The following is a 23,714-nucleotide window of genomic DNA, read 5'->3' as shown; positions in this document are numbered from 1 at the left end:
TGATCAGACCGGGCTTGCTAGTTAGAATGCTAACTTCAGTAGAAGAAAAGCAAAACAACAGGGTTGCTTTCCACTGCTGGATACAGCTCTTAGTGAGTAAAGGAATGATAGTTAGTGGTAAATGTCCTTTTTCTACCATTACACCCACTGTCTTCCTAGTATGAGGTAAGATAAAGATAAGACACACCAAATATGAATAGCCCTGGAACCAATATACACAAACAACGCCACTATAAAGAGCAAATGGGAGAACTTGAGAGAAACCGACTGATATCAGTACACAAGCTTGGAAATCCAACAAAAATGATGTTTATCTTCTATTTATTGACTAGAATAACAGACAATTGCTTGTGTTTTGCCTGCGGCTATGTTTGTGTGTGACTGAGAACGAGAGTTACACTGGAACGTACGGTGAGAAAGGGAGCGAGACAGACTGAAAAAAGAGAAACATCAAAATATTCCTCTAACTACACAGTTGGAGCAAAAACACAAGGAAATCTGAGGATGCGAAGCTGAAGCGGGAGGAGGTGTGATGCGAGGAGAGGAGGGAGCATTGCAGACAGAATTGAGGAGGGGCTCTCCACTCATTATTCGGCAGGATCTCAATCAATGTCAAGCCTACTCCGTGTTATTAAGAGGAGGATAAAACAAGAGAAAATAAATCTGGGAATAAGATCATCCCTGAATTCATTAGAAAGCCAGTCCGACCTCCTGCCAATCAATAAAGTGGCATTTTACTCCACACTGACAAAGCTCTAAAGCTCTAGACACTGACAAAACGTATGCTGATAACATGTGGGCTCAAAACAGAGTGGCTGTATGCTGTTCATTTCCAATGAAATAAATGCACTAAAATACATCTGTCTAGTGGAAATTAACACTTTTCAAAGGCTTTTCACTGCGTTGTTTAGGATTTGGGTAGGCCTGTAGAGTGGAGACAATTCATGAGACGAGCCCTTCAGCAGCTCTCTGTCCACTATAACGCACTGGGAGCTGTAAACACATGGAGATGTAACTGCCTTCTGTCTCTTAATCCACAAATCAATTCTGAACATCTTGACTGGGGATCAATAAAAGAAACACTATTCTGGTTTTGACAGGCAACAGATTGGACACTGCTGTGTGCGGAGTCCAACAAAAGGGAGCAAACTTGTTGCTGTTTCAAACTCCCAAATCTCATAAATAAACTTTTTTTTTTTTTTTTTTAAACTAGCTTGCCTCTGCCTGAGCTATTTCTAGCCTCAGATGAGTTCAAAAGCAGGTTTTATAAGATTGTTTAAAGTAAAATAATACGTTTCTGTCTAAGCTGCTAGTGCACCAGTATGTGAGTTGACTGTTGGTAAGGAGCACCAAGGCTGTTAACACCAGGGAAAGCTTCCAGCCTAAACTGCAAGAGGGCTGTGGAGCAGTAACTCTCAACTGACTGTGGAGCATTGAGTGATTTTACAAGGAGCAGCAGTGTGTGCAGCAGCAGCAGCACCATGGAGAGCTCCTCTCCTCAGAGTGCAAGCACTTGCCTGCTGATCCGAGCGCTGTCTCAGGACACTGACTTCAAAACAGACTTTTCTATAGCATCACCGGGTTTCATTTCAGTCTTAGATGTTCAATTATTGCCCAGGGACAGATGCATTCGCTCTTTTTAGCAAATCAGCACTGTGTTTTACCGATTCACAGCATGTACTGTACTTCTTTTACTGTTAAACACTCATCACCTACACTGGAGTTAGCAACTGAGTGTCTTACTTAAGGGTGAGTCTACTGAGTGAAAGGGAGAGCTAATTTACCTTGCTCACCCAGTTTTTTCAATTTCACTTGGGGGACACAAACCAACAACCCTCTGCACACAAGCTTACTTTGAGCTGTAGGCTATTGTTACCCTTCTACTAAGGTATAATTCAGTGGACACCAGAGAAACACAACCTGGAAATAAGAAACACAGAAAAATTACCCATTGTACTGTGCAACGCAAATGATAGAATAGAAATAGTGGTTTTTTTTTTATATTAGCCCCTCAGCATTTACTTCAATTTAAATGCAGCATGTTAAAATGCAACACAAGAAGCAACCATATGTATATTTAACACATGCACAATGTACATGTTACAACGCAAAGCAAAAATAAAAAAAATGTATCAAAATATTTGGCTTTGGATTTATAATGGCAGTGGGATGGGCCTATACCACAGGTCGTTAGAAATTGAGTTGAGAAGTTATTGACAAATAAGAAAATCTCTTGGGGCCATTTTGAATGTACTTTTAAGACAGTCCTTGACTTCAGTTTGTCCATCTAGTATCTAGTCACGCAATGTGCCAGACTTCAAAATCGGATCATGAGATAAATGTAACACCTTTGCAATCACTCACTCTTAAACCTGCACTGCACAACGAATGTCATGAAAACTGACGAAATATTGTTGAAGATTAACCTGAACGTAATACTGAACTTAAAGCTATGTACACCTCTGTGTTTTTATCCTATTTGTGTACACTCTGGTAAGTCTAACTTTTGATATGGGAAAATTTTATGAGCTAAGATCTTAAATTACAGGGTCAACTTTTTGTCCTATGATTTCTTAACAGATTTAGCAAAAATCCTGATGTAGTCCATATCAGATAATATCCAAACAATTTCTCTTCATTTATACCCCTGGCACACGGACACTACTGTTAGCAGCCATAACAATTGCACAAGGCATTTGAAGTGGGTCTTAAAGTCAAAGAGAGATGAAAACATGTCTCTCTCCCTCCCTCTCTCTGGTACTTTCTCTTTCAGATGATCCTGTAATTCAGACATATATCTGTCTGCCTCCATCTCTCCAAGTCCTCTGAGATTTCTTTGCCCCTGTACAATTAAGAGACTTGGCAATGACCTTTACAGAGTTCACACATGTTTAGAGGTCAGACTCACAAAGAGGCACCTTATTATTTCCTCAAACGTACAAGTTAACATTGATTGCAGACTCACCACAAATTAAGGCTGGTCTTAATTGGCAATCTGCTAGACAGGCAGGCTCCTCCTCTTCTATTATTTCACTTATCTGTTAGCAAGGTGCTGTCTTTTCCACAGTAATTTCCTTTAAAAAAAAAAAGAAAAAAGAAAGAAGTGGAACTAATCAAGAAATAATCAAGACAGACAGTGAATTGATTTCAGATATGTCTGAGAACCTTTAACATTTTGATTTTAAATACATGCATTATGCCTTCGACCCGGACTCACCAAATTCAGTTAGAATCAATAAGTCTTGTCTTGTCACCAGAGATGTTATGTTTGACGGTCGGATGAGCGGGCAGATAGAGAAAGACAATCCATAACTCAAAGCACTGACGTATAGCTACGCCTATAATCTGTACACTTCAAGGAAGCATTTCTTTTTTTTTTTTTTTTACTTTTTGTGATCCAGCACACATACATTCAAACACACACATTCATGTACACACAGGGATGCGCACACACTCTTAGCCATTTGTTAAAGTGATTCATGAATAGCAGTATTGGGAACTGATGACTCGTGGCAGCCCCGATGTCATCCAGGGATCCTCCTTTTCCTTATTCACAGCTTTACACATACTCATACTCATACACACACACACACACACACACACGCACCCGCCCAACCATTCATATCCACCCCCATGTTATCCATTTTCATTTGCAGAATTTATACCCTGCACCGTAGCTCTTGGCCTCCTGCTTTAAATCCATAAGTTGATTCACAGCTCGTGCAACCAAGTATTGCTGTTGTTTTTTTCTCCGTATGATTGGTGGTTTACAGGTTTATTACTGGGGTTTGACATATCTTTCTCTGGGTCAGTGGGCTTATTACTGGATATACTGTAAATCCTCACTATGATTGACAGAGGATCATGACTATGCTCGCTAAGTCCTACCTATAGAAATTGCTGTACACCGCTGAGATGTGGAGACTATAATATTTACAATGTTTACATAGCCTTTGAGACTCTAAGAACATCTCATTTTCTCTTTGGAAAATAAAGTACATTTTGGGGAATATGTTTATTTTTTGCCAAGTGATAAATAAGACTGATCTCCTCCTATCTATGTGCGACCTATGGCGTTAGCTCCAAGAGGCGATGAACTTAGCATGAAAACTGGAAGCAAGGGGAAAAAGCTAGCCTGACTCTCTCCAAATTGCAAAAACACATCCAACAGTGCCCCTTCAGCTCACTAATTGACACTTGTTAATTAAATCTGTAAACAAACTAAAATTTATACAATATAATACAAACTATTTCACAAGACAACAGTATTTATGCTAAGCTAAGCTAATTACCTAACTCAAGCAGTGAGTGTGGTATCAATCTTCTCCTCTAACTCTCAGCAATAATGTGAGTAACCCTATTTTCTAAAATATCAAACTACTCCTTTGAACTCATGAAAAGTATATCAGTGGAGTAGTATTGGTACACCAGCCTCTTGGATCATGAAAGCAAAAACTGGTTGTGGCTAACGGGAAGGATATTCTGAAACTTTTGATCGTTGGGGCGGTTTACAGCCGAGTGTGATGTAATAAATTTACATAATGTGGGATCTTCGTTATGGGGCAGAGTAATATGACACATGTGATCAACAGGCATATTTTACCCGACTGTTGTTGGGAAGAGTGAGATTCTGGGGGTGATTCTGTCAAAATCCTTGAAAATTACCACCGCACATTGAAATTACTTGACTGTGGCCAGAGATGAAACGCATAGTTCGTTCTTCATAAAGTCACAGTAAGGTAATTTCAGTGTGTGGTGGTTAACTTTGATTTTCACTTAAGATGTTCCTGCAACCAACCAGAACCTGATCGCTAAAACTGGCTGTTCTTTTCACTGTCAAATTACCTGTCGATCTCAGTTTTATTCCTCACCTTCAGGCACGAAAGTGACCGACTTTGGGTTGCGACTAGAAGAATAAGATTGTGAATATGTCAGAAAAACTTTTCGTCAGGGTGTTTGGGCTCATCCTCAGGGACAGGATGAGCTCTGATATCCAGACGGGCTTAGGAGTTGAACTGCTGCTTCTTTGCATTAAAAGAAGCCAAATGAGGTGGTGCAGGCATCTGATCAGGGTGCCTCCTAGTTTCCTCCCTATGGAGGTATTCTGGGCATGTCCAACTAGGAGGAAACCTCCAGGCAAAACCAGAACACGCTAGAGGGATTACATATCCAATCTGACCTGGGAATGCCTCAGGATCCTCCCTGGGATCTACTTTATCCACAGTCAAGAAATGTGGCACCATGGCCCCATCCCCAGTGATACAGGCCGCATCATTCAGCTAGGACTTACAAATAGTTATTCAATCTAGTTAAAAATGTGAATTTATGTTTGAATATAATTGTCTGACACTTTTATACTGTACCCCAATGACAACACTTGAAACCATACAGCGAGTTACCTAATGGGCTCCAGTTGGTTGAAGGCAACACATAAAGGAAGTGAAGTGAGTAGAGTAGAGGTAATGAGTCAGGCAGCCCTGAGCTCCAGAGGGGGAGGGCCCATAAAGTCAGAGATTGATGGAGTTTTTTAATGTGTCCAGAGTCACATCTTGTTAAGGGCCCCTATAATTCCTACCAGTGCCTGTGGGATAGTATCACTTCCTCAAATCAAACTTCAGGTTTATGACAGTGAGAGACGGGTCAGAAAAGGACATTATGGCCGTGTTGACTCTGAGGCGGAGGCTTAAAAATGGCAGCTGTTCTGGAAAATATTCAACATATTTCAACAAAGATTGTGGCATAGCAACATGTGTGTCGCTCCAAGTAAGAAAAATACATGGAATATAATCCATATTTTCCTTCATTAGCAATGTAATATCCACATCCACAACTACGGGTTTTACCAGAAAAATCTGCAGACTTGATTTTATACCTCTGTTTTTGTAAAGGACACACTGAAGGGGACCTCTGCTACTTATTCTTTTTATGAAATGGAGTGCCTACCACAGCGGGTGAAACTGGGGTCAAAACAGAGCACTGCACTGAACATAAAGTGAAGTACAAAACAAGTGATGAGCAGCCACTAATCTCAAACAACCTAAGGTCTAATATTTGCACCGGGGAAAATGAATGTATGTGTGTTTGTATGCTCTAATACCACACACACTTACACAATAAAATGTCACTGGTAATGGTCTTTTTCAACTTCTTTGACTGTGACATTTAAAAATCTTTGGAAAGGCAAAGCCAGTTCGCCCCAGGGTGGCACAGTGAACAGTGAAACCAGCCAAACTATTGTTTGCAATTTTAATTGCTAATTTGATAGCGAGGGACAAGATTAGATTTGGGCTTTAATTTTTCAAAGGAAAGAAAAATCGGTTGGTGCTTGCGCTCCCCAGAAAGGAATTCAGCTCTGCCGTTCGTTGTCGGTGGTTTTCTAAGCTGCATCGACTGTGGCACAACAGCAAATGACTCAGCAGAACAGAGGGCATCGAGGGAGGGAAGGCAAGGGAGCTGTTATCCAGAAAGGAGCTTCCATTCCAAACTTCCATCTATTTCTCCCCATTTGAATCAATATGAGAAAGGGCAAAAGCGATACAGAGGAACATGAACAAGAGAGCAAGAAAACAACTGAAATAAAATTCTGGATCTTGTCTTGCAACACTTCCACAAAGATTCTGGAGTTTGAACACGAAATAAAGTTTTCGAACAGAGTCTGTTCTTCTTTGCCCCCCCAATAAGGCCCAGGAATTTTGTCTCCATCTCCCTGTGAGTCAGCAAAGCCAGCAAACTAAGCACCAACCATTCACTGACTCCGCCAAACCGCAGGGGGATGATGAAAATGGTTTTAACAAAACGGTTTCAAATAGAGCCAGTCATCTCTTTTTCTGTCTGCTCACGAGTCAAGCAGAGCCTCAGTCTTTAAAATAATAAGTGTGAGCAGAGGGAATTGGCCCTTCCAAAATAAAAGAGAAGGAGTGAAATGCCAAATAAAGGAAGAGAGAAATAATGATAATGAATATGGATTCATTTAAATAAATGAGACACTTTGGAAGTTGACATTTTAGAATCATCTGGCATTTCAGGCTAATTTTGCAACATAATTTACACACACAGCACATATCTTTGTCATATTATCAGGGTAAAGGCTTTAAAATAATAAAGAAGGCATACTGTAATGATATCTTTCATCTTAATTTCATTTCAATTTGATAAAACTGAAAAAGGTGTAAAGAACATTTGAGCCTTTTCAAAGGTGACCTTTTTTTGGAGTACGTCAATCGCTACAGAGTGGAGGCCACACAACATGATCAAACACTGATTACTTGATAATGGTAATTAGAAGGGTTTTATAACAAACCCTAATGAGAAAACTAAAATTGTAATGTTCCATCAGGAAAGACCAAACTGAATATTTCACCACTATCTGCAATCCTTTGAAGCAATCTAATTTTGCGAGGAGCAGAATTAGCAGGCAGATTAACATCTTAAACTTGTAATATTTGGTTGGCAGATAAGCACCCACACTGCATGAAATATGAACAAGTAAAGCTCACAGGGGGTATGATGAATGTACAGTGTGGATATTATTTTTCCTTGCCGACATGTGCACAAATGTTCATTACTGCTGAATTATTCTTATATGCTGCTTGACTTACGATTACTTGGGAGTATTTAGGGTGTTCATGCTTACCTGTGAGATCAATTCTGATCATCATCAGTGTAATTAGACCCTGATGAATATAGTATATTCTTTCATTTGTCGCACCAGCGAGTAGAGTGCTGACAAAGCAGACTGTCATACGTCTGTTTTGGGATAAATTGTCCATATGTTGTTTAAAAGCAGCTGTAATGAAAATGTCATGTAAATGAATTTCCCAGTTGTGGGATTAATAAAGTTAATCTAATCTAATCTAATCTAATGAATATTTCAATATTTACAGTTGGTCAAATGGCTACATGTCAAATGAAAGTTCAAACCAAAGAGAGATATTGCCGTACTCTGCAGTTCATCTCATTGGTTTTGATTCACAGCTTGCAACTCAACTGCTCTGGTTCACTCTAATACAGTTGTTATCTTGAAGCTGTTAGCAAGCAGTTGCCAATTTATACAGCTAGCAGACAGTGATGAATATAAACATGATGATGTAGTGCAATATTTACGCTGCAGTTGGAGATCCATTATGGTCTCAACCAACTCCGGTGGGAAATATTTAGCTCTTTAAAGGCTACATACACCATTAGCCTTTAGCTAGTAGCTAACTTTGTCTATCTGCTGTTTGCGGCTGGGCAGGTAGTGTACAGTGGGTTGATTAGAGCTTTTTCCCTAATAGAGGAAGGTAGAGAGAGTTGCACGAGTGAACTAAAACAGTAACACGGCAGGCTGTTAAATCAAAACAATGAGCTGAAAAATGCTAAAATGCTCAGTGGAACTAAGAAAAACTGTAGAGTCAGGTGGTAATTAAAAGTCGACCCTGCTTGTCAAGTTAACATGAACTGATTAGTGCAGCTTTAAGTTAGTTGTGATGGATTTAAGAAACTGTGTCAAGACCTAAGTAGCCTATAGTCCTGTAATAGCTAGTCAATGCCAGGTAGAGGAGTACCACAAAGGGTAGGTTCACTGATAACTATGAATGGCTGCAGCCACACATGCTCTCTCGCACACACTAACAAAAGTAGAAAGAGAAATATATTTGAAGGGAGGGGAAAAGACCCCCACAGAGATAAATTGAGCATGAAAGATTGAGAAAGAACGAAGGGGGCAGTCTAGTCTTCTGACTCTTAAAAGATTTTAAGCACCGCTTTCATTAAAGATGCCACAGTGGTGACCCTTGAGACGGAAGAGGCGAGGGCCATGAGAAGAAGGGAGTTGCTTTGAGTCATTTCCAGGTGTTGAAAAGTCAAATACAAGTCAGAGAGTGGCTGAGTTTCAGCAACAGCTCAGAGATTTGCATCACACAAAATAAGCTGGGACCAGTGCAGATCTGGCCCCAGTCAGCTTTGCGGAAGGATACGCAGCCTGGACTGGCAGAACAGGCGCAGCGCTACTGTTCAACATCCAGAACAACAATGCCTCTGAAGCATGTTTCCTGGATCACTAGCAGTTTATGAATAGCAAGGCATGGAAGCAGAACCTGAATTATTATAAGCAGAGAGAGAAACAAGGCACAGAGAGAGGGAGGGAAGGCACAGAGGCAGGTGAACAGACAGATTAAGATAGAAGAAGAAAGACGGCGATAATAAAGAGTGATAAAGTTGCAGAGTTGCACTTGTAGAGAGTCAAAAAGAGGGAGATAGAGAGTGAGAGATTCATTTTAAAGGGGATTACCTCAACATTCAATGTAGATCCTGACCTTACTGATATGCAGGAGGAAAATATTGCTCTGACGGGAACAGTATAATGTGGCCCTAAAAACAGATGTAGTAGCAGGAATGTTGATCTTTTCTAACTTTGCTTTAAAAACCAGAGATATGGACCAAAAGACAGACAAAAGAACAAGAGTGGTAAAGTGAAACCAGGGCATGTAGAGAGACATAAAGTCGGGCAGAAGGAAACACAGCCAGCTACGGCGGCAGATAGAAAATGACTATAAAAGAAGTGTAACTGAATAACACAAAGAAAAGAGAAACATCAACCATTTACTGCTGATGCAAACACTTACTCCAATAAGTCCTCTGCCATTGATTTCACAGCCAGAGAGAATTTGTGTTCGATACGCAAGTTATTCAGCACGACCATTCACTGTGACCATCTCAGCAAGGGTAAATCAATTAAAGTTAAAAAATCAAATCTCATTTAATTTTGCCAGACCAACCCCCCCTCAGCAGGAATTTGTGTCGAAGAAAGTTAAAGGTTCGGAAGACCGAGGAGGGAGGAGAGGATTCAACAAAGGGATGGAGGGGGCGTGAGAGAAAGCAGAAATGCAGAAGTGCAAAATATAGAGGGGTGTGGATAGAAAACAAAGAGACAATGAGGCAAAGAGAGACTGAATGCTGTGAAAATGTTTCTCTTCTTCAGTCATAGCAGGTGAAAGCTGAGCTCCAGCTTCAGAATGATAAAACTGACGGGGCTGCATTTTTTCCCTGCATTTGTTTTGTCAGTCACAAGCGATGTGATGCTTTTTGTTTCTGAGTTACGACAGGTTAACAATGAAGTGGCGTCTAAAGAACCAAACTCCAATACATTACTGGATAATTGGTGGCACACATGGCTGTGTCATTTTGTGAGGACAATACATGGTGTGAATGGTGGAAAAAAAAAAAAGAAAAAGAGCGGCTCTCTAACAGCAGGAATCAGTTGTTTATTTGTACAACATTGGATAATTTTGTCGTCTGTTTTAGGTCCATTCTACCCCAAACATGTACAATATAGGTGTCAAACTGGCACAGAAAGCTGAAGTTGAACTTTGTGTTGCTCTCCTCATTGCATTTGAATTTAAGGGAGAATCATACATGGAAATTTCAATGTATTAGAAAACAAGATCAGAGAAAATCTTGCCCCATGCTTTTATGTTAATAAATCCAACACAGTTTTTTTTTTTTTTTTCACATTTCACCCTATGATTTAACCTGATCTTCATGTTTGCCATTTGCTTGCATGCATAAGAGAATCAAAAATGCTGAAAATATAAAAAGTAAAGACAAAGGAAAAACAAGCAAAAGAGATGAGACAAAGTTATATGTGACATTCTAGAAAAAAATTAAAAGGAGAGAAAATATGAGCTGTACAGAAGAGAGACAAAAAGTCAGAGAGACAGACATACTGAGAATGACTAAGAATGAAGCCAGAGACTGAGAGATAAGATGGGTCAAAAGCAAGGAGACAAGAAAAGAAAAACAAAAAGTGTGACAGAAAAAGAAAGAGTCAGAAATATACAGTGGTAAAGAAAAACAGAAACGAAATGACAGAGAATGTCAGTGAGAGACAGGGTGAATACAAGATGGAAGAGAAAAGAGATGGTTCTAAAAATGAGTGAGAATGAGAGAAAGTTCTGCTAAGAAAGTTAGTGATGAAATGGTCGGCAGCAGAACATGATCAAAAGAAGTACAAGATTAATGAAAGAGGACGGAAAAAACAAAAGGATAATAAAGGTTGAGGGCAAGAAAACAAAGGAAGTGAGACACAGCAGGCTCCAGGTTGGATGTGAGCCATATTAATTTGTCATTCTGTGTGCTAGTGATGAAACTGATGGATGACACCCGAGGGACTGCTAACTGTTATAACTACAGCACACACACACAAACACAGACATACAGAGCTATCCTGGCTGCATCACTAACTTCAGTTTCAGGACCTATTGTTGTCACCCTTCATATCACCCATCAGCAGTATTTCATTAATAATTAAATATTTTTTAATTCTATAAGTAACTTTTGAAATATTTCAGGCTTAACTCCTCATTGGATTTTTGGATACAACAAAATTCTGATAACAAGACAGGGCCGTGTGGTCAATGTGCGATATTGAGGATGTAGTGGAAACTGTTGGGGAACCACTGTAAACAATTACTTTCCATGAAAAGTGGCTAAATATCAGCCGGTTTCAACCTTGTACCTGTTGCTTCTTTCTCTGTGCTCACATATACAGTATTGTAGTTCAGCCAAATTCCCAATAAAGCTGTTTTCTTTTACATGTTTTTCTGTTCGTCTAACAAACTCACTAAACACATAACTTAAAGAAAATGGTTTTTCAAAAGATTTGAAGAAGGGATCTGAAAAGTCAGTAAATCAAGTGACAAAGATGCTAAATTAGAAACACTGCCTGTAAATGACCCTGATGACGTAATACTATTAGCGCCAACTCCTTCTGAAAGAAGGTTAGGTCAGTGGGGAAACGTCATCACTCAGTCAGTCAGTGACATTCACATTCATTATAGGGCTGGCCTTTCTGATGTGGTCCAGCCAAAAAACAGAAGACCACAAAATATTGTTAAAATGCCAAAATAATGAAATAAAGAACCTGAAAACCTGAAGAAATAGAAATGGTATTAAAATGCCAAAATAATAGACAAAAAAACAATAGAAAGAATTTTCTTTAAATTGGTGCAATTCATAGTTTAAAAAACATTGAAGAAGATAAACTAGGATTAAAAAGAAGAAAAAAACGAAACTAACAACAATTTGCAATTTTGTCTTATAACAGTGAAATTGTCACAGCAGGATAAAATACTTACACTGCAGAGTACACTAGCAATATGTCACTTATCTGTTGGGCTAAATATTTTACATCCCTTTCTTCCATTGACATAGCTTTCTTTCTGGAGAAATATTTCTTGAGAGGGCTGGGCTAAGGGCAGCTGTGCATTAGTTATAAATGTTGTTTGCTTGATTCACAGCATCAGCCAATTACTGAACGAAGCGCAGACTTGTTTGATTGGACAGTAGTAGGATGGAAATTTGCAGTATGAAAAAATGTGCTCAGACATCACAATTTGACAGAAATCCCATTTTCAAACAGCGGTTTGGAAATAAATAAAGGCTTAAAGATTGAGTTAATCATTTAATGTTTTAAAAATGATTCATAAAACATAACCATGCTGCAATAAATATCTTAAAATGACTCCTAACTTTATGAGTGGTACATGATGTGATGCACTTCTCAACAGTAATTATTTTGAAAGTAGGTTTCCACTTAAATCAAAATGTGCCTCCAAGGGGCTCAAAATATTGTGCAGATAATGGCTCCACTGTTTCAAACATAGTGTAAAATCAATATTATTTTCTCCCATTTTAAGCTTGTTCTGGAACGACTGGTTCTACTATTAAAGGTGAACCAAATAAATCACTGGCTCAAATGAACTGTAAAATGAATTTGTCTGCAGTTTTTTTTTTTTTCATCACTGCCGTCACTTTATCATTAGCTCTAAAAGTAAAGGTAAAGGCGACAACATTTGATAGACTTATAGTGAGTATTTCTGCAAAATCCTGTCATTATAACAAAAGGTTTAGTCTTTTTCACCAATGTAATGTGCCAGGAAGGATCTTTTCCTCTCTCCTCTATATAATAACGTCTTTGACAAAATGCAATAGATGCATCTGTGTTTAATATGACTATGGAGGCAAAACGTATCATTGATTTCCAGATCTTCCTGTCCTTTTGATATAATACAACACATCACAGTAAAGTCCGGCCGTGAATGTGTTTGCCTCACAGAAGAAAAATAAGCGAAATAAAATCATTCCTAACTGGGCCATGAAAAAGCTGATTGAGTAAGTTTTGTTAATTAATGCCTGTTGTTTTCTCCGTAGCCGACTACTATTCCTCAAGAACGGAGAGCAAAGCAGGCTCCTACTCTTCGTCTCATTTGCTTCTGCCTCATCCTTCCTGTCTTATATCCAGTATTTTGCAGTTCCACCACATCTCACTCCGTCTCTCTCCCTTTTCATCCTCACGCTGTTTCCCTCTTTAGTTGCTCTAAATCATTCATCTCATTTCCTTCCCTCTGACTTACTTCTGGCCCAGGTTGCCTCTCGTCTCTCACGCTCCTTGTCTCTGACACTTGTTGACTTCCCCTCGGTACGTCTCCTTAGGGAAATCCCACTGCCAACTTAAGTGCCTTTCCATTACTCTGAAAACTCAGGGGAACTTTTGCGAGATCAAACCTTCAAGGGCTGAGGGAGTAAGTCGACAACTACGCATCCTCAAGGGGTACATCTTACCTAGAGAATATTTTGTGAACATTTCCTCGGCAAAATGAGCCAAGGCAGATCTGCTAATGTGTCATTATATTATCATAATATATAAAAAAAACTAAATGTATTCAGAGGATATAGACAATAAAGTATATTTTTCAATATGTTTTAACTTTCATTTCATTGGTTTTCATTCTTTTCAGGTGGAAAGTCAACTTGCAAAAACTTGAAACCTGAAAGACATGCACTGTAATTCATAGCAGCAAATTGTTTCTCTCCTTTATTTCTTTGTTAAAAAAACTTTTTCATCGCTTGATATAATGCAGGTGCAGGAGGATGGTGTGCTCAAGGATGCAGGAAAATTTAAGAAGGGTTGTGCAAAAGCAAAATACGAAATGCATGGCCAGCCGGCCTTTTTTTCCCGCAATTATGTAATTTTTCTTTGCACGAAGCATGGATAAGCTGTAAGTCATCTCCCCCCTCCTCCTCACTGCTTTGTTCTCCGCCTCCTCTACGCTTTCCTGCCTGGTTAAAAGCATACTGTTTCCATAGAGACGGAGTTACTGCCTGACAACTTGTGGTCAAGGAAGCGCGAGAAGGAATGAAGTAACGACAGTCAAACATTAAGAGTTTGCTTTTGTTATGCTTCAGAGACTCTAAACAAAAGTCAAAGGGGCCTTGTCCATGGCTCCAGCCATCAAATGAAAACACCACATATCTTGCAGTTAAGTGGTTCTGGAAATATTAAATATTAGAACACAAGAACTAACTAGAAAGCTGTGACACAATTGGAGGAAATAAATCAGTGAAATGAAGAGTGTTTACTATTACCTCAAGTTCAATATTCAGGTATATTTTAGCACGATGGTGGGGATAATGAAAAGGTCACAGGTTCTCCTCAATTAGTAGATTCTGCCTTTTGGAAACAAACAGCAAAAGAGACAGAGAAAAAAAATATAAATGAACAAAAACAATACAAAAGAGAAGCCCTGCATGTATGATACTTAAAAATTTCTAGACTAAGTTGGTGCCATCGAAAAAACCTGAGTTTGAAGTCTCACAGAGGATTAATCACTGAGTGCATGACTTGCACTCTCAAATCAAAGTGAGCAGAGACAGCTTACATTGCCTCCTATTCTAGTGCCAGAAGAGACTGGCTGGCAATCAGCAGCTTCCAGCCACAACCACCTCTCAGGGCAATACACACACACACACACACGCACGTACCCGCGCGCACATAGAACTTAAAAGCAAGCCACAGGCCTGGTTAAATGTCTCACAGCACTTCTGTGGGTAAAATGGCTTCACCTGCTGTTGAAGCCAGTTGACATCTCCCTTTATCCATCAGCTTTCCCCACTATTGCATCAGTACCCAGGGTCACTGTGGCCTCACACCTACACAAGGGGGTTGGCAGCAGAGCGTATGTGTGAATGCGTATTGATGCTTGACTTACACACGCTGCACACTTGAAGACAGCATGAATGCTCGCACGCATATCCCCACACGCTCCGAGTGTGTTCGACCTCACTTCAAGCACACGGAACATGTCTGTGGGAGCACACACACATCAATACTCACAAAGAGCCTGATTCAGACTTTGACTAAAGTGACATGCTTGCACCCTGCTGTACTGCTTACATGTGTGCCCTTTGAGCAATGATGCAGTGTCCGACTTGGGAATAGGTCCCTCATGACCTGCTTCTCAGCAGGCTAAAGAACACTCCTATCAAAATGCTTTAAACTTTCGTATTCAAATAATTGCTAAAGATCTGATGTGAATTGCTTTAGTTGAACCTTTACCGTGGATAACTGAGCTCGCTGTTGGTGTTTCATACAGATAGTTAAGGTTTCATGTTTAGAGAATTTCCAATATCCACCTCTGAAACTTTGAAACAATTTCTTTAATTAAAAAGTCATTCCAATTGTTTCTTGTTACATTTGAGCTTACTGAGTAACACAAATGTTTCCATTCATCTGGTTGGTGAGAGAAACTGAACACCGCTTTGTTAACTGATACTTTAAAGGAGCTATTTGGGAGGTTGCCTTTGCTGCATAGCCAACGTTAGCATTAACAGCTGTTTACTTACCAGTCTAAAAGACGCATCGTGAGTTCAGCATCAAACTTCTTTCTTCTACATACTAAGAGCTTTCTCCAGCAGTGGAAAGTAAAGCCAATGTCTTGTTTATCGAAGTTAGCAAGCTAACCAGCTAGCCCCGGCCTGTTCAGACTGTCTTGTAACTTTCCGATACCGAGTCACTGTGTCCCTTGCCCTGAAGAAGAACCAGTAGCTGCTCAGACGGTGTATCATATATCATTATAATCTCCTGAATTTTAAACACAACAATGGCTATAGCGCTTGCCAATACTGGGAAGTAAACAGCTGTTAATGCTAATGTTAATGCTAACAGCTATGTAGCAATACAAACGTTATCCTTAAAGTTCTAAATTGCACCTTCATGCTTATGACACTTATGACATTAAAACTTCCACTGAATTATGGAAATTCACTTTTGCATTGTCTTTTTTCCCTCCCTTGCCTGATTCCATCACAGAACTATCTACACACAAGTCTGTTCAATAATTAAAGCATCATAAAATGAGTAAATGAGCACGACCAGGATGCACAGTGAGTGCGAATATATTAAATCTGAATGGATGGGGCTTGAATCATTGAGGAGGGCTGTCTTTTGAAGATGATATACAGTGATCACAGAGCTTATATTGCACTGATGTGACTGCAGGTAACGTGCCATTTCCATCATGACACTGGGTGCTGCCACATACACTAGTGTTTCAGCTATAATATGAGGGGATACATCTAGTCTCTGTGGCCTGATGTACAGTACTGATGGCTTAAAGTCAACAAGCAGACACAGAGGGGAAGCGGTGCGGAGCATTTTTATGCACAAAAACATGACAGAAATATGCTTCGTAAGTGATGAGCAATGGATTTGGTCTACTTTACTGAAAAGAAGCTTCTTAAAAATTCAGAGTCACTGTTTTGCAATCTAAAAAAATCGAGTGCTTTGTGTAATTACTTACCTATTTAAATGATGTATGTATCTATTCTAACCATAAGTTTTTACAAACTTTTGTAGATCAAAGTTTATTACACTTGTGACTTTTAAAACAATCATTTTGTCCCACTTCTGCCAGTTACTGGAACATTTTGAATATGCAATAAGTGCATTTATTGTTTATTCGTGTTTGATAGTGGCTAGAGGATTGGAGTGAGTGTTTTTTTAATGACGCCCTGTTCTCCTCTAAATCCATTAGTCACCTTTTGTGAGCAGAACAAATATCTACAGTGTCATTGTTTGCTATAAGACGAAGAGAGCCTTGCAAGGATACAGTGATCCTATTGAAATTCAAATGTGAAGCTGTGTGCAGATAAACAAAAAGAATTCTATTGCCGATCCCTGCTTATGCATGCGGCTGTGGATGTACCATGTAGAGATGAATGTTAGCTGATGAACACAATGTTTCAGTTTGGTCATGTTTCCCGGCTGCGACAGCGGATCAGCGTAATCAAATGAAGGCCGAATTCAAAGATGGTTGTGGTCAAACCCATGAGTAGTGAGTACTTTTAACATCAACATGTTGAGGGATGTCATAGCTGGTGTGATCCCATCGCAAAATTTTAATTTTGGACTAGAGGATAGAGCAATGATTGTCTAGAGGAAGCTTTAAAGGACTTTACAGATTCTAAAACTGGCTGTTCAGTATGATATTGGATACATACACAGACATACAATACCAAAAATTTTAGAACACCATTTTCCAGTAGTTACTGAAATGTGTAGCCTACTCTGAAATCAAAGCATAGAAAAAATAAATAACAAAGATTAAAAAAACAAAATTCTGACTCATTCAGCATCTGAATGCAGTTGTGACCTTTTTTACAATGGAAATAAAACACTCTTCTTTTTTCACCATTCTGATTCTTTCTGCACTACAGGGTAGTCCTAATAATGGATCAGAGGCTGCAGTAGGTTTGTTCCAACACCGCCTCTGTGCAGACAGAGGGGTTTGTAAGTCATCAACCTGTAGAAATTGTTGCATTAACTTTTCAAGGCTTCATTTATATCCACTGCTGCCGGAAAGTAAGTCAACCAATTTCTTATTCTCTGAAAAACGCCTGTTTTCTAGGAACTTTTTCAGTTTTTGGTGAGTCAGATTTTTATCATGGGCAGTTTGGACAACTTAAACTCCAATAAAAACTGGAAAAATTTGGGTGCTTTTGATCACATAAAACACAACATAATTAAACTAGTTAAACTGCACAGCAGGCAGACCAGACGTCTACACAAACAAAGGAAATCTTGATGAAGCATGACAAAGTTTTGGGTTTAAGATCATTAAAGACATGAAATGACATCTAAAAATAAATTCACAGATCTCAAATAGAGACATAACATTACCATGACCTTTAAAAGCCCTCAGCAAGTCCACAGGTAAATATTAACCAAAAACAAACTTTAGTTGAATTTACATATCATCTCCTGATACACACGGCCATTCATAGACACCTACAGTATGTGTCTGATGGCTCCACTCCAGGTGCCATGATTTGAATACTAAACAAATGCATCTCTGCTAATAACAGTATACCTGGCAACAGATTAACTAGATTTGATGAGATGTACAAAAACATTGTTTTTTTATGGTTTTAGTCTTTAAACTAAAACTAAAAAGACCAAATACACGACTAGAAACAATGCAAACCTAGTTAGTTATGCTTTTAGGACAGCCATAAGGGAATATTACAGAAGAAGGTTCCAGGTTCTATGAATTTCACAATACATACTAGTATTCTATATCCATAAATGTGTTTCCGGTCCAAGAAGTTGCCCTGTGCAGTACTGTTCTGTCAAAGCATACTCATAGAAAAGCTAATGGGCACTGCTTTGATGGTTGGAAGCTCCCTTTTTATGTCGGTTTGTCACTGTCAAATCCAAAAGTGCCCCCCTCACATAAGAGGATCCAGGGTTCAACGATCATGGACGCATTTAATAGAATTACAGTTTATAGTCTGGTAGAAATAGTTTATATCCTTTCCAGATAAATCAGGGTCTACTCTGCTCTCTATGGACTGCACAGTAAAATTTCAAGGTACACTTGCTCATTTGGAAGAACAGCAAGTGAAAATGTCACTAAATCCCCTAATTAATACGCACTCAGTGGACACTTTGTTAGGTACACTGCAACATCTCACTTCACTGCGCACTGAGTCAAGTGTAACTAACTGGCAGGTATAGCCTGTAAAGCATTCAGAGAGGGTGCAGAGGCTCGGGTGCTGCTACGGATGTGACAACGGGCAAGAAACAGCATTTGTTTTCATTACAATATAATTCCTGGTGCAGGCTCTGACTCTGCGCCCTTCCTAGATCTCAAACCTTTGTGATGAAGCACAAAAACTGAGAGCGATGGAGGGAGACTATGTATAACACTGTATTCTGGTATTCTGCACATAGAAAAGAACTCCCTAGTATTGGACAATGAAGTCAAAGCTCATTTGGTTCAAACTGTTGTGTTCTGCTTTTAGGAGCTTTGTGCCATCCATCCAGCACTGTTACAACAATATGTGTTCTGAGATGAGGTCCTGTATTTACGTATTTACACACACACACACACACACACACACAGAGACAGACAGACAGACAGACAGACAGACAGACAGACAGACAGACAGACACAGACACACACACACACACACACACACACACACACACACACACACACACACACACACACACACACACACACACACACACACACACACACACACACACACACACACACACACACACACACATCATAATCGGAGGCCCTTAATGGCACACAATGCTTGTTTGTGAGTTACTATTGCATTTTGTATTTCTTTTATATTTAAGACAGTGCACTTACAGCAATTTGTGCAGTTACAACAATTTGTCTGTTGCCTGCTGTGTGTTATTATTTACTGGGGTAAAGAAAATACAGATTTAGTTAGTCACAACTGGGAATAGAGGAGGCAGCATGTAGAAGTATTCATGCATACGTAACAGCACTACGACAGAAAAAGGAGAAAAGCACTCACTCCTTTTAATAATCTAAACTGTGAGCCTTAATAATGATGAACATTTTATAAATATGAAAAGTTACGTTGCCTGGTTAGCCTGGAGGAAGTCTACACTTTGCCTGGCCTTGCGTGCTCGTTTTCCTGAGGTTTTCTGCTAATCAATAATCGAGCAGTATTGTCTTTTGTAATTTTCTAATGACATTAGTGGCATGTAATTTATGCAAATAGGCCTTTCCAGGAAATACAGTGTGAGTTACTGGAAAAGGGGAATATGGAGCAAGTAAAACAGATGTACCTTTTGTGTCTAAAAGCTGCAGAATAATTGGATACCTAACCCTTTTGTCCACACTTGTATGCATTGTGTTTTGTTATAGCTCTAACCAACGTTCCAAGGCCTACTCTGAGATTCTCAAGCATCCGTCTTCAATATGTATGTTAGCGTTATATATATTTGCTGTCAGTGTGTGCTGTCTGGTATAAAAAATTTCAATTTAAAAGGAGAGAATGAAATATTTTTTTCCACAGTTGTTAAGACACGCTGCATCAGAGGAAGACTTTAACTCAAGTGCAGTGTGACTGTCATCCAGCCAGACTGTGCTGATCTACCTTTAGTTAATCATCAATCTTCTTGCCATATCTGTTTTGACTATGCACTCATATACAAAAGCTGGTGCCTTTAATTGGCTTACATCATCTTGCGACAGGATAAAAAACCCTGACGCCGAAGCAAAATCACCAAACTGACAGCAGTCTGGCCCTGACCTCAGCAGGTAAGAGACTTTTTTAAAATCATGGGGGCGAAAAAATTTATGTAATTCATTACATCTGTTAGGATAAGCTAAATTACACTCCTGAATTTAAACCCAGTAAACACAGTATGGATATGTTAAGAATGAGGGATTAAACCTTTTTTTTAATATATATATATATCTTGATTTTTTTCACTCTCACTATGCCTCCTAACTTTGTTAACTGCATGTTCAGTAACTTTTATTTTGTTATCCCTCTGCTTTTCATTTAGTCTTTCCACCACACAAACCTTAGAACTATGAAAATGACCCTTGTGTTGTTCATTCTTTGTTCAGGTAAGGACTTATTTCTTGGTGTTGGTCTCCTCATGATATTCAGTGGGTGTTGTGTGCACGCATGCCAGTCTAAGAGGTTTAGGACCTCCAAATATTTCTCCCCCCAAATATCTTTTGTGATCAGTAGACACACTTTGACATGCTGTTTTAATAACATGCAACACCTGCACAAGTTACTTATTTATGCATAAGAGAGGTTTTGTAGTCAGTGTGTGACATATTGTTTTCATTGTATTTTAACCTAGTACACTTCGTTTTAACAGTCCAGTAGTTCATGATGATGTTTGTTGTTTTTAGATGCAGTAATTCTAAGCAAGTGAATAATATTTTTTTTTCTTCCATTTTTACAGGATTTGTTCACTTTACATTTGCATCAAATCGTCTGCGAGTTTTCCGTTTTATTGACCAAGAGAAACCTTGGGACGAGTCATTGGAAAACTGTACAAAAACAAATGAGTCATTTGTAACTCTGTATGATAAAGGTGACATCAATTACATATTTGAGTTTGTGATTTATATCAATGCATCCCCGTGGCTTGGTCTGCGTAAGAGTCGAAAGAATGTTACCACTTGGTCAGATGGTATCCCTTTTACGTTCAATAACTCAGATGTGACTGTAACAAATGGGATGCCAATATGTGAAGGTATTGAACAAAGCAAGTGGACGGTTTTTAACTGTTCAGACAAAAAGCATTTCATGTGCTACAAGGGTAAGTTTCAGCATACAGCATTTGATTTTATTTTGATGTTGCATGCATGTTTTAGCTAAAAATGAAGACTTCAATCAAAGTAATATAAAACAGCAGGGATGGTTCAAAGACAGCTTAGGTCGTAAGCTCAGGTGTCCAGACTATTTTCTTATATTTAAAGAGGATGTCCTGAATGTTGAGACTTCCTGCACCTCTTCCCTGAGAAAGTTTTGTTTGTGTGTTTGTTTTTAGTTAATTCAGCGTGATTATATGATTAACTTACAAGTGAAACCAAGTGGCACTTCACAAACCCTTATAAATTATATAATAATTAAATTAAAAAATAATAATATTTTGGTTTTTGCAGATAATAATTACATCCTGATTCAAAATGAGAGAAAGACCTGGTGTCAGGCACAGCTGTACTGCAGGAGACACTTCACTGACTTGGTTAGCATCAGTAATGAAACGCAAAACACACAAGTGATTGAGGAAGGAAAGAACAAAACCTTTTGGATTGGACTCCTGCATGATGAATGGGAGTGGGTGGACAACAGCTGCTCAACATTCAGAGATTGGGATTCTGATGGTTCTTTTCGATCCTTAAACTGCTCAGCTCTGTCACACTCAGGTAGATCCATGACAGGAGCTGAGTGTAATGATACAGACAAACCTACATTTTGCTCCAAAGGTAAGCAATAAACAAGTAATACAAACAGGTATTTTAATAAACCTGAAATGGAGTGCACACTGTGTTGCATTATTGTGTAAGCTTGAAGTGCTTTATATCTTATATATTAGAGAGCAACTGACAAGACAAGAAAAGAAACAATTACAAACTTCCAAAGAAGTAAAGAAACAACAAAATAATAATTCATTATTATATATACTGTATTAGAAAACAAACCGGATTCAAAATAAATATTAACTGAAGCTGAACGCATCAAATGTGTGAATTATGTGGTTTAACTTATGTTATCACCTGAAAATCTTACTTCCCTCTTTTGCCTGCTTTTCAGGCAAAGTGAGAATCCAAGTCGTCCACCTAAATTTAACTTGGGAAGACGCCTTTGACTACTGCGCGGATAACCACACAAGCCTGCTGCAGATTGAGGATAGTGAAGATCAGAAAGCTGTAGAACAATGGCTTAATTACACCACTGGTGATGGTCCATTCTGGATCGGTCTGAGGCAGAGTCGTGTCTTTGGGTTCTGGATTTGGCGTGACAAAACAGTGTCCTACAGCAACTGGATGGACGGCAGACAGCCTGAGATGCCCATATCCGACAACTGTGGTGTCATCAACAAGACAGACTACAAGTGGAGGGATGAAAACTGTTGGCATGAGCACCCTTTTATTTGCGAGGAGGAGATTTCATTCATGAATAAATAGTCTATAGTTATAAATCTGTTTGATAAATCGAAGTGGGGGTTGATTCCCGATCATAGAAATGAAACTCAGAAACAAAAATCTACTGATTGTTAATGGATGTCTATCTTGAAATCAGTTACATTGTTACAATTTAACATGAAGTTGTATGTTGTAATGATAAAATTTGCCATTTTACTTTTACTACTTTATAGCCTATACTGTGTTACCATTACTATTATTACTGTTATTATTTAGTGTAACTGTGTTAAAAGTTCATTGCAGTTTGTAGTTAATTATAAGAATAGAACTTGATCACCTGTAAATAATAGTATATTTTCATCTGACATTTTGGTGTCCATTCCACTTGGGGCCACTTGTTCCAGTGATAATTTCAAAGCATATTCTACTTTTCTAGTGTTAAAATCAAATCCCTGTGCAAATTTACTTCCAGATAATTTGCTTTCTTGCAATAAAAGACAATGATTTTCAAATCCAACCAGTGGGAATGTTACCATGAACTAAGAAATGTGTCTTGATCACTGCTTACTTGTATATATGAATAAATCTCCCTCATAAGTAACATTCCAGTGAATGTTTTTCCTATTCAGTCAGTATGCGTCCACTGTTATAGCTTAGAAATGATATCTAAATGCAGAAAAAGAAAACACACTTGTGAATTCATCCTGCCTCAACAATGCTTTTTAGTTATTTCATTTTTTTTCTAATCACTTCACATAGCCATTACCTTCTCCACATTTTGATATAGCCGGGTAAAGGTCTCTTTCTTTGACTCAAAAATATTCAAATACAGCATTAAAACATGGGAAATTAAAAGGAGATAGATTAAAAAACACAGAAGTGAGTATCAGGACAGAAGGAAGGGGAAATGAAAAACATGAAAACAGGAAGCTTGGACAACTTCCAGAGCCATTA

At 38.8% G+C, this 23,714-nt stretch overlaps 2 protein-coding genes across 15 annotated transcripts in view; one reads left to right on the top strand and one right to left on the bottom strand.

Moving 5' to 3' along the window:
- The window catches only part of grm8a (glutamate receptor, metabotropic 8a), a 340,337-nt gene that overhangs the window by 53,593 nt on the left and 263,030 nt on the right, over positions 1–23,714 (bottom strand). Inside the window, exon 14 of one of the 14 annotated variants that reach the window (XR_008826435.1) lies at positions 2,966–3,074. The exons of the other annotated variants lie outside the window; for them this stretch is intronic. The gene's annotated coding sequence lies outside the window, so the exon portion shown is untranslated. The remainder of the gene's footprint in view (positions 1–2,965; positions 3,075–23,714) is intronic. 14 annotated transcript variants of the gene reach the window in all.
- On the top strand, positions 20,669–23,343 carry LOC130163265 (macrophage mannose receptor 1). Its single transcript, XM_056367300.1, has 3 exons — positions 20,669–21,430; positions 21,777–22,100; positions 22,429–23,343. The coding sequence occupies exons 1-3, from the start codon at positions 20,995–20,997 to the stop codon at positions 22,800–22,802; spliced, it is 1,134 nt and encodes a 377-aa protein (XP_056223275.1). The 5' UTR covers positions 20,669–20,994; the 3' UTR covers positions 22,803–23,343.

Source organism: Seriola aureovittata, chromosome 22, assembly GCF_021018895.1.
Source record: "Seriola aureovittata isolate HTS-2021-v1 ecotype China chromosome 22, ASM2101889v1, whole genome shotgun sequence".
NCBI lineage: Eukaryota > Metazoa > Chordata > Actinopteri > Carangiformes > Carangidae > Seriola > Seriola aureovittata.
This window is presented reverse-complemented; position numbering and strand designations above follow the sequence as displayed.